General features: G+C 64.2%; 1 protein-coding gene across 2 annotated transcripts; it reads left to right on the top strand.

The window, feature by feature from the left end:
- Positions 1-750: 750 nt before the first annotated feature.
- MAP2K7 (mitogen-activated protein kinase kinase 7) lies at positions 751-10872 on the top strand. Of its 2 annotated transcripts, XM_082381636.1 has the most exons (12): positions 751-1051; positions 2987-3034; positions 6059-6200; positions 6381-6447; positions 6564-6677; positions 6750-6869; positions 7017-7124; positions 7218-7397; positions 7498-7578; positions 7701-7843; positions 8475-8520; positions 8643-10872. In XM_082381636.1, exons 1-12 carry the CDS (start codon positions 928-930, stop codon positions 8775-8777), a joined length of 1308 nt encoding a protein of 435 aa, XP_082237762.1. In that variant the 5' UTR covers positions 751-927; the 3' UTR covers positions 8778-10872. The 2 variants fall into 2 exon arrangements, with proteins under 2 accessions (XP_082237762.1, XP_082237763.1); XM_082381637.1 differs by lacking the exon at positions 2987-3034.
- Positions 10873-10899: the final 27 nt, after the last annotated feature.

Genomic DNA, 10899 nt, shown 5'->3' with positions numbered 1-10899 from the left:
AGCACTCTTCAGACCAGTTAAAGAAAATGTGTAGGCCGCGGAGGCACCAAGTAGAGGCACCAAACACCGGGGCCTATCTTCTGCGTTGTCCAGGAGCTGGGCGCAAATTCTGGGGGCAGGGCAGTTGAGGGAAGTCTTAAAATGTCCCACGCAAGTCTGATTTGGAACTCTCTGGCCTTGACCTTGGCCCCCCTCCCGGCCCCCACCCCCGTCGCCAAGGGCAGGGGTCACGCCACTGGATTCCCAGGGTCCTGACAGTGGCCCGAGCCCTACCCCGCCCATCCTACATGTCCTCGGCCAACCCTGAGCCTGCTGAAATGGAAAGGGCTTGCCCCGGGTGCCTAATTATGGTGAGGGGGCAGCAATTAAGCATAACAGGGATCCTAGTGAAGCACTGTCCGAGATGAGAAAGGCAGTTCCGAGAGGGAGTGGGTGCCAGCGAGGACCGGGCCAGGAAGAGAAAGAACGAGGCTGAGGACACACAACCATGGCGACCACCGGGGACAGCGACAGGAAAAAAAAAAAAAAAGTCACGAATGCGCATGTGCAGCAGAGGCCAGGGGCGTGACCTCGTCTCCTCCTCTGTACGCTTGCGCCCTGCTTTCTCCGCCCACCGCTCTAAGCGGAACGGTGAGTGGGTTTCCACACAGCGCCTCTTGCCGGAGCGCTCGGGAATTCACGCATGCGCCTTACACTGAGAGGATTCGCACGTTGCCAGCAGCGAGCTCTAGGCGGCGTCATCCCTCCGGCCGGGACGAAGCACGCACGCGCGGAGGTTCGCATGCGGGAAGGGCGGGTGTGCACCGCGAGCATGCGCCCTGCGGAGCGAGACGGCGGCTCGGCGGGGTCATCCGAGCGCAGGCGCAGTGCGGTGTTTGTCTGCGGGACTGACGGGCGGCCGGGCGGTGCGCGGCGGCGGCGGGGAAGATGGCGGCGTCCTCCCTGGAGCAGAAGCTGTCCCGCCTGGAAGCAAAGCTGAAGCAGGAGAACCGCGAGGCCCGGCGGAGGATCGACCTCAACCTGGATATCAGCCCCCAGCGGCCCAGGCCCAGTAAGCACGGCGGCGTGGGGGAGGGGGCGAGCGGGGCGGGGCGCGCGCCGCGGGAGGCCCCGCCCCCGCCTCCAGGCCCCGCCCCCGCTTCCGGGGCGCTCTAGCTCCTCCTCTCCGCCGCGCTCCCCGCTATCGGCCAGCGGTGAGAGGGTCACGGTGACCCGGGGGGCGTGGGGCCCGCGGGTTCCCGGGCAGCCCTCCCCACTGTTTGCGGGTTCCCCCTTAACGGGGCCTGGGAGCCTAGTTACCCGGCTCCAGGCGAGGCCCCCCACCTGATGACCCGCCCCCAATCACCGGGATCCTCGGAGCCTCTGTCACCTACCCTGAGCCTTGCTTCTCCTACTTCATGCGACCGTGACCACATCCAGGTTCTCTGCTAAGATGTACACATCCCTTTTCACCAGCTGATTCTACTCCCGCCATCTCAGTGATTGTGTCAAGAGGTTCCCCCACCCCCCCCAATCCCCGCTCCGTACCTGGGTCCTTGTCATCGGGGCTTAGCAGATGAGCCACTCACGCTCACACACGCGCACCTGGGCAGGGGACACCTGAGGTCGCTTGACCATATTATAACCATCCTGTGGTGTGTCTGGTGCTCCATTCTCCCCCCTCTGGGATCTTGTCATTGGGCTCAGCGGACTCCCTCCCACATACAGTTTGCCCACGTACACCAGGCCCCCTCATACTCCTCTGACTCGTTTCACTGTTGCCATCTTTCTGGCTCCTCCAGAAATAAACACGCAACTCCCAAGCGTGGCAACTTTGTCATTTAGAATCAAGTGACTTCCCCATTCTTACACACCCACACCCACCCAGCCCGGGGACACCTGAGGCCAATGCGACTCTATCTAGGCATCCCAGGGCACATACACCTCCTTTCTTATCCCACAATCTCAGTGCCTGTCTCCCTGGCGTCTTGTCATCTGGAGTCAAGAGCTACCCCCCAGCACCCACACCTGGCTCGGAATCACCATGACCACATCTAGTCTCCTTGTGATTTCCTGCATGATCCCTTCCCCATATCCTTGAAGCTCAGAGGGAGTCAGATTTTTCCCCTCCCTACAGACCTGATGAACAGCAGCCCACACACATGCTTTCTGTTTTTGTTTTTGGCCGCACCGCGTGGCATGTGGCATCTTAGTTCCCCCACCAAGGATCGAACCTGTGCCCCCTGCATTGGAAGTGCAGTCTTAACCACTGGACCACCAGGGAATTCCCCTGCCCACACACACATGCTTTCTGTGTCTCTCTTGACCCAGCAAATTGCTCTCCTTTTTATTCCCTCTGATATGATTCCTGTGGCTTATGTAGCTCCTTGTGAGGTCATCCTGACAGGAGGGAGAAGACACCTCCTCATCGGGGTTCCCCCATCACTGCCTGCTCACCCAGCCTGGCGCCCCCATCCTTGTGTAGGGTCCACTCCCCATCCTCCCTTTCCTGACCTGGGTCCGTGTGGGTTCCTCACTGGATGGGGGGGGGTGTCTCTTGGGGCCCAGAAAAAACCCCGAGGTGGCAGTGCTGGCATTGGACACTGCCTGGGGTAAGAAGCCCAGCCAGGACTGGAGGGTCCCCGCTGGGCTCTGCAGTGCCGCTCCCCCTCCAACCCCAGCGTGGACGAGACAGGCCTAGGTACGGGGCCTGGGGTGCCTTGCAGGGTGGCTGTCCCAGATGCAGAGCGAGGCACGGTGACACCCATGGCGAGCAGGCCCCGGGGAGCCCCCTCCAGGCGTCTGTGTCTGTGTCAGCTCCATCCCATCCTCCCAGTTCTCCCATCTCTGTCGGTTTCTACCCATCTCTGCAGTTTGGTGCCGCGTGCCTCCCCCTCCTCTTCGTTATGATTTGATTTGATTTCTTTTCTTTTGGACAAATCGGTTGTTTCCGTTGTGATTTATCGTGGTGTTGTTTTTTTTTTTTTTCTTCCTTTTCCCCATCCAGTTATTGTGATCACTCTAAGCCCTGCTCCTGCCCCGTCCCAACGAGCAGGTACCAGCCTTTTTATCATCGCTGCTTGGACCTCTGCACCATTGACCTAACCGCTGCCCCGGCCGCAGAATGCCATCCCCCCCTTCCCCCTCCCACGTGCTCTGTGTGTGCGTGTGCGCGTGCGCATCCCCCCCCCCCCCACCCTCACTCTCTGTCCATCCACACCGTCAACGTCCGGCCCACCCGGCCACTTCCTCTGTCTTCTCACCTCCCGCTCCTCCCTTCCTCTTGGGCTCAGGTTTGGACTCCCTGGAGGAGGAAACAGACTCCCTCAGCGGCCGGGAGTCTGTCGCCTGCCAAGGGGGTCACGAGTGTCCGTGCGTGTGCCTGCAGGCGTGTGCATGAGCGGAGGGAAGGAGAGCTGGGCCCTGCGCCTGCTGGTCCCCCTCAGCAGCTCAGCGAAGCCGTGTCGCCCCCTGGGCTGAGCCGTGCTAGGCTTGGACTGAGCCCCTGTCCTCTCGGGGCTGGCGCTCCCCCGGGGGTGGGGGGCCCTGGGGGTTGGAGGGCTGTGAGCACTGAGGGCCTCCGGGCAGGAAGTGGAGGAGGCCCCGGCGCCTTGGAGGGAAGGCCGGGTGGAGCAGGGGAGCAGGGTTGCAGTTGGGAAGCCTCTGGAGAAGGTGGAATTTGAGCCAAGTCTCCTGGGAGGTGGGGGCAGCGCAGGGATGGAAGTAGAGGAAGCAGTCCCCCCAGGGCCCGAGGGCAGGTGCCAGTGGGTCTGGGAGCCGATGGGTGTGGGACATGCCTGTGCGAAGGGCGGGGGTGGTGAGAGAGATGGGGTGGGGGTCTGGTCTCGTTGGTTCTTGTGCGTGTGAGCAGGACTAGGTTGGGAAGTGTGTGTGTGTGTGTGCACGCGCGTGCGTGTGTGTCGGAAGGTGAGGGGCTCTGTGGCTCTGCTGGAGACCCTGTGGCATGTCGTCTCCCCGTCTGCGTGGGTTTGTGCCATGCCCTGTGTGCGTGTGCCTACGTGTGTCGACTGACAGCCTGGTACGTGTGAGGCTCCTGATGGCCGCATGCCCTCCCCACACCCGCCCCGTGTCCTTTCTCGTTCTCTTTCATTCATTCTACTCTCTCTCTCTTTCCCCTTCAGCCTCTCGCTCTCATTCTGCCCTCCTGACCTGCCGTGGGCCCGGTACCACCTCTGTGACTTCTGTTTTCAGGGTCTTTGTCTACCTCCCTCCACCCCACCTTAGCCACCCCGCGCCAGCCCCGCTCAGACGCCTACGGTGTGTCAGTTTGTGGGCCTGGCTGGAAGCCTCTGTCCCCTTACAGCCTTGGCCACGGGTTCTGGGGCAGCCCTCAGAGGGCCCGGTGGACTGTGTAAGGGAGGGGACCGACAGGACACCACACCGAGAGGTGTGGGGAGGGGAGGGGTGTGGTCCTCACTCAGAAAGGGGGCCCTGGTGCCCCCAGGGAACCTGAACCTGACAGGGATCCAGGGTCCCGGTGCAGGGGGAGCCCAAGGGTCCTTGGGAGCCCCGGAGGTTGTCCAGCCAGAGAGGGAGGGATTAGGACTGGGATTCTGGCCCTGGCAGAGCAGAGCAGCGGGGAGGGCATGGGAGGAGAGGCCTCCGGGCCAGTGGAGGGGACTGGGCCCGGCCACGTCCCCGGGGTCCCCAGAGCTCTTCCATCACTCCCGCCAGGCCCTCCTAGGACTGCAGGCCAGGCTCATAGACCTGCCCCTCGCTCTGGCTGCGGTCAGGGTTGCAGGCCAGCAAAGCGCCCAGGCACCAGGTGCTGCACCATACCTGTCTCTACCCGTTGATCACTGGGCCCACGTCACCAGGTGCCTGGAGAACTGTGGGAGGAGAAGGTGGGCCGTGCGGGAAGTGTGGAGAGAGAGGAGGGGGCGTCAGCCAAGGGCTAAGGAGAATGGCAGGCCCCCAGCTCCTGGCCTGCTCTCCAGGGGAAGGTGAACCTGGGAGGTGCTTGTAGCCTGCAGCCTCCCCAGCCAGGGGCTCCCCTTCTGGAGGCCGAGTGCCAGGGTCTCCGGGGTTCACTGGAGGGTCGTCACCCTGGCCCCCACTCCCTGCCCTATGGCCTGCCCAGCCGGGAGGCTCCTAGGCCCTCAGGGAATCTGCTCTCTTTTCCCAGGCCCCTCTCCGGCCTGTCTCTGCAGCGCCCCTTCTGGGCAGCTGGGCCCCAAGCCTCAGCTCCCGTCTGTCTGTCTCCCGCCCTCCTGTCCCCTAATGCCGCCTGCCCGTCCTGGGGTGCCCGCTGCCTGCCCGCTGCCTGCCTGCCTGCCTGCCTGTAGCATGCCCGAGCTGTCCGCATGCAGGCTTCTGGAAAGAACCAAACTCGCCGCCTGGCCCGGCCCCTGCCCCCCACGTCCCGCTGGCCCCTGGAGGGGCTGTGCCACCTGGATCCCCTCACCCGGAGGACACAGGCCCAGCCTGGGGTCCTGCCCCTGACTCGTCGGCCCTAGCTCTGCAGGCCAGGCCGGGAGGCTCACCGATGAGCCCGCTGGCCAGAGGGCGGCCCTCCCTGACCCTGAAACAGAATGCTGGGCGAGGCAGCTGGAAGCCTGGGTCCCTTGCCCACTCTCTTCCCAGGGTGGTCCAGCCAAGGTCAGCGCTGCCCACAGCGCCAGAGCTCGGGCTGATCCCAGTGGGCATTCCTGCCTTGTGTGGTCCAGAGTGTGGGCGTGGTGGCCCTGGGCCTGCTTCCCAGGCGGAGGTGGGGAGGAAAGGGACACAGTGGGGAGGCTGCCTGCCCGAGGGATGGCATCCGCCTCTGGGCCTCCGTTTTCTGTCAGGGGAGGCTTGGGGATGAACCCTCAGCCTCTGGGGACCACCCCACCTCAACAGCCCACCGCAAGCCCTTCCAGGTTGGAGGAGTGGGGGGGACGTGGGAAAAGGCACCTTAAGAGTGGTCTGGGAGCGGGGAGCTCCTGCAGCCCAGCAGGGCAGGGGGCTGTGCCGGCCTACCTGAGGGATGCCAGGGAGGGGAAGATGAGGGTGCCAGGCCCTTGAGTTGGGGCCAGCTGGGAGCTAACCTCCTCCCCGCCCCTGGTTCTCACCACCCCAGCCCTGCAGCTCCCACTGGCCAATGATGGGGGCAGCCGCTCACCGTCCTCCGAGAGCTCCCCGCAGCACCCCACGCCCCCAGCCCGGCCCCGCCACATGCTGGGGCTCCCGTCAACCTTGTTCACACCCCGCAGCATGGAGAGGTGAGCGGCTAGGGTGGCTGGTGGGAGGGCCGGAAAGTCGGGGCTGGGGCGGGGCGGGGCACAGGGCCAGCCTCAGGGAGGAGCTGGTGAGCTCTGTGGAACCCCTGTGTGTTAGGGGCTGGGGTGGCCTCAGGTTGGTCAGGACCCCCATTCACCGGCACCCACTCTCTGTCAACTCAGCATCGAGATTGACCAGAAGCTGCAGGAGATCATGAAGCAGACAGGCTACCTGACCATTGGGGGCCAGGTACCGCCCTTCCCTTGGCCCCCCCAGGGAGGGTGGGCAGGACACAGCTGGTAGGATCTGGGTTGGGGTGGAGGGCAGAGGCCCGGTGGACCCCCAGCCCTGGCTGTCCTCGCCAGCGCTACCAGGCGGAAATCAATGACCTGGAGAACCTGGGGGAGATGGGCAGCGGCACCTGTGGCCAGGTGTGGAAGATGCGTTTCCGGAAGACGGGGCACGTCATCGCTGTCAAGGTGAGCCCGCCCCTGCCCCGGGTGGGCCCCGCGCCCCAGGCTCGGCGCTAAGGCCCCTGCTGTCCCGTGCAGCAAATGCGGCGCTCGGGGAACAAGGAAGAGAACAAGCGGATCCTCATGGACCTGGACGTGGTGCTCAAGAGCCACGACTGCCCCTACATTGTGCAGTGCTTCGGGACCTTCATCACCAACGTGAGCCGGCCGCCCGCCCCCCAAGCCTCCCATGCTGGTCTCTGAGCCAGCCCTGTGCCCCCCGCCCCTCCCCCAGGACCCGAGCGTGTCTGGGGTGGGCAGGAGGGTACAGCCACCCCGCCAAGCCGCCACCTGCTGTCCCCGCAGACGGACGTCTTCATTGCCATGGAGCTCATGGGCACGTGCGCCGAGAAGCTCAAGAAGCGGATGCAGGGCCCTATCCCTGAGCGGATCCTGGGCAAGATGACGGTGGCGGTGAGCGGCTGGGTGGGGCGCGGGCGGGCGGGTGGTCCCCCCCTCAGGCCCCGTCCCTGCCATCACTGGTGCCCTCCTCTGCCCGCGCCACAGATCGTGAAGGCACTCTACTACCTGAAGGAGAAGCACGGCGTGATCCACCGGGACGTCAAGCCCTCCAACATCCTGCTGGATGAGCGGGGCCAGATCAAGCTCTGCGACTTCGGCATCAGCGGCCGCCTCGTTGACTCCAAAGCCAAAACGCGGAGCGCAGGTTGCGCTGCCTACATGGCAGTAAGTGGGGCCCAGCAGCGTCCGGCGGGCGGGCGTGAGGGGCGGCGCACCCACCCCAGCCACAGGGGTACATCCACCCTCTCCTACTTCCCACCGGCAGCCTGAGCGCATCGACCCCCCGGACCCCACCAAGCCCGACTACGACATCCGGGCCGACGTGTGGAGCCTGGGCATCTCCTTGGTGAGTTGGGGCCCCTGCTCTCCGAGACCAGGGGTGGGGTCTTCTCGGGGTATGGAGTCAGGTGGCGGGAAAGGGCAGGATCCTGTCCTTGGCCGGCCCAGCCCTGCTCATCTCTCTCCCAGGTGGAGCTGGCAACGGGACAGTTTCCCTACAAGAACTGCAAGACGGACTTTGAGGTCCTCACCAAAGTCCTACAGGAAGAACCCCCGCTCCTGCCCGGTCACATGGGCTTCTCGGGGGACTTTCAGTCCTTCGTCAAAGACTGGTGAGGGGACTTCCCTGGTGGCACAGCGGTTAAGACTCCACGCTCCCGATGCAGGGAGCCCGGGTTCGATCCCTGGTCAGGGAACTAGATCCCACATGCGTGCCGCAACTAAGAGTTAAAGACTGGTGAGGAGCCCCGGCCCCGCCCTCTGCTCTGGAAGGCAGGGCGAGGTCAGATGTGGCCCTGCACCCAGGCCACTGGGGAGGGGAGAGGGGCCCCAGGATGGGGTGGGGGCTGGAGCCCTGGGAGCTAGGAGTTGGGTTTGGACTCAGCCTGAGGGGACACCTGGCCCCAGGGGTACTTGGCAGGGTAGCCCTTGGGCTTCACCTTGGGGGAGCTGTGAACAAGCAGAGGCACCCCAGGGCTAAGGGCTCTGAGTGTCCTGCACCAACTGGCAAGAGTAGCGCACACGGGACGTCCACATTGGAGCCTCCCGTGGGGGAGCCCACCCACCTCTCCCATGGGTGTCTCACGGCGCACGTTGGGCTTCTGTCACGTTGCGGGGCCCAAGCGCAGGGCCGGGAGGTTGCGGGCTTCTACCCACAGATCTTGCAGACCCGACTCAGCCACGAGGGCGGCCAGGCCCCTCCTCCCTGCTCTCACTTCTCTTCCTCTCCTCTTCTCTCTCCAGCCTTACTAAAGATCACAGGAAGAGACCAAAGTATAATAAGCTACTTGTGAGTACCCGGGGCCCTCCCCAGCCCCCATCCTAAGCCCCCCGCCACACTGGACGCCGGGCCTGAGCAAGGCCAGCAGGGAAGAAGCCCTTGCCCTAAGTGCCCCGCCTTGGGCCCCACAGGAACACAGCTTCATCAAGCGCTACGAGACGCTGGAGGTGGACGTGGCATCCTGGTTCAAGGATGTCATGGCGAAGACCGAGTCGCCGCGGGCGAGCGGGGTCCTGAGCCAGCACCACCTGCCCTTCTTCAGGTAGCCGCACAGCGGCGGCCAGCCCACTGGGGGCCGGGGGCGTGGCCACCGGCCCCCCCTTCCCCACCCGGCCACCCAGCTGCCCGCCAGGGGAGCCCTGGGACCTGGACGGCCGCCGAGGGCTGAGGACAGAAAGTAGGGGGCGCCGACCCACCCCTGACTCCCTGCCCACCAACCATGGACAGATGGGCCCACCAGGCCCCAGCCCTTCCCGTCCCAGGATCAGCCGGCTGTGCGCATCCCCCCCGACAGACACTGTGAACGGAAGACAGCAGGCCGCGAGCAGACTCGCTATTTATTCAGTTGTAACCTCTGGGCTGGGGCGGCCCCCGGGGGCCGGGAGAGAGCCGCCCGTCCTGTCCCCTCCCCTCCACACCGCGCTGTCCCACTGCCGCCTCGCACGCACATGCACCCTGGCTCCGTCTCCCTCTCTCTGTCCCCTCCCTCTCTACCTCTCTGGCTTTCCCTGTCTCCCTCCCTGCCTCTGCCTCTCTCCTGGCCCAGGCCCTGCCACCCCCGGCGGGACCCCTGGGTCCGTTTAGGTCTCCGGCAAGCCATGAGTCAGTTGGCTGGCGTCCTTGCCCTGGGCAGGCGGGCTGGACGTTGTGACTGCAGCCAGACCCGGGCTGGTCTCTCTTTCTCTTTTTGATCTCAGGGGGTCCTTTTTAGAGTTTATCGTATTTTATTGTACTTGGTGGGGTGTTTGGGGGGGTGGGGGGAGGAGAAGAGCTTGTTCTCATGGGGTTTGTCGGTACCTTCAGAAACTTTTACCAAAGTCATGTTTAGCTGCTTGTGGTGGCAGCCCCCCGATGGCCCACGGGCGCTGGGGGGCTGGGGGCCGAGCCGTGGGGCCTGGGCCACCCCGCTGGGGAGAGACTAGTCCCAAAGGTGGGCTCTGGGGGGGCGGGGTGCCCCTCCCTTGGGGCTGGAGACTGGCCACAGCTTGTAGGGGTGAGTTGAGGACCTCGGGGGGTGTGGAGGGAGCCCAAGGGGCCGTGGCCACACAGGGTGGCCTTCAGGGAAGGCAGGCGTGGGGCATGGTGGAGGGCAGCAGGTGCCGGTGAGGCAGAGGCGGAGGAGGGAATGGGTGACAGGAGCGGGGGCCATAGGGCCCGGGGAGGCAGGGATTGAGGGTGTGTGGAGTGGACGTGGGGGTCTGAGGATGTGTGACAGGGACAGAGGTGGGGCAGGCCGAGGGCTGGGCGTGTGGAGGCAGTCACGCCCTCGTAGTGGCCTTGAGCGCCCCTCGACTCACCCAGAGCTGGCCAGTCCCCAGCCCACGCTGAGGCCCGGGCCCTGGCACCCCCGGGACCCTGGGGAGCAGCCAGAGCAGGAGGGGGCGTGTTTCCTTTTTGTTGGTGATGCATGCAAATCAAGTGGACAACGAAATAACAGAACAAAAAAAAAAAGAAAAACAAAAGAAAACTCCAGAAAAACCACAAAAAGCAACCAACACCAAAGGTGAGGAAGGTCACTGGATGTAGCTGAAGCAATCTAGACTAGGCATCACTGTACCCTCCATCTATCTCACTGACTGTAGTTGCTACTAGGATAGTCACAAAACGCCGCATGTTTTAAAAAGTACTCGAAGTCATCTTTTCTCTGCCCCCCCTCGGGGGAGGCCACCTTCTCTCGCTCCAATCCCCTTTGTGAGGGGAGGGGGCAGGGTGCGGGGCCAGTAGGCCTGGCCTCCGCCCTCCCTCATGGGCCCCAGCCACAGGGGCCTTTGTGGGTAGCCGGGAAGGTTGCGTGGCTGGCCCCAAGGGCCAGCTGCCTGAGTTTTTATTTAACTTTATTTTCTGTTTTGTGAGTGTGTGTCGGCCCGTTCCCCCTCCCCGCCTTCAGTGTTAAATGGGAGCCTCTCCTTACCCCCTGCCTTTTCCATGTCTCCCCGCCCCCCACCCCAGTCACCAGTCACCAGCCATCCCTCTCCATCAGGCAGAGGGTGAAGTGGGCAGGTGGGGGCCTGGGGCGGCCTGGGCCCAGCCCATGGTCCGCAACCCCTTCTCAGGCCACCAGTACTGCCCCATCCCTTTTTAAAACAAAACGCCCTCGTTTGTAAATCCTTAGACGCTTGAGAATAAAACCCCTCCCTTTTCTTCTGCTGTGTCTGTGGTGTATGTCCT

This window comes from Balaenoptera borealis (genome assembly GCF_965194805.1).
Source record: "Balaenoptera borealis genome assembly, chromosome: 2".
NCBI classification, from domain to species: domain Eukaryota; kingdom Metazoa; phylum Chordata; class Mammalia; order Artiodactyla; family Balaenopteridae; genus Balaenoptera; species Balaenoptera borealis.
The sequence above is the reverse complement of the archived record's forward strand: the minus strand, read 5'-3'. Positions and strand labels throughout refer to the sequence as shown.

Excerpts from the sequence above, each read along its gene's own strand:
- MAP2K7 (XM_082381636.1), top strand. The coding sequence starts at position 928 with ATGGCGGCGTCCTCCCTGGAGCAGAAGCTGTCCCGCCTGGAAGCAAAG. Across the intron at positions 6,448-6,563 it reads ACCTGACCATTGGGGGCCAG|CGCTACCAGGCGGAAATCAA; the intron begins GTACCGCCCTTC and ends TGTCCTCGCCAG. Across the intron at positions 7,398-7,497 it reads GTTGCGCTGCCTACATGGCA|CCTGAGCGCATCGACCCCCC; the intron begins GTAAGTGGGGCC and ends TCCCACCGGCAG.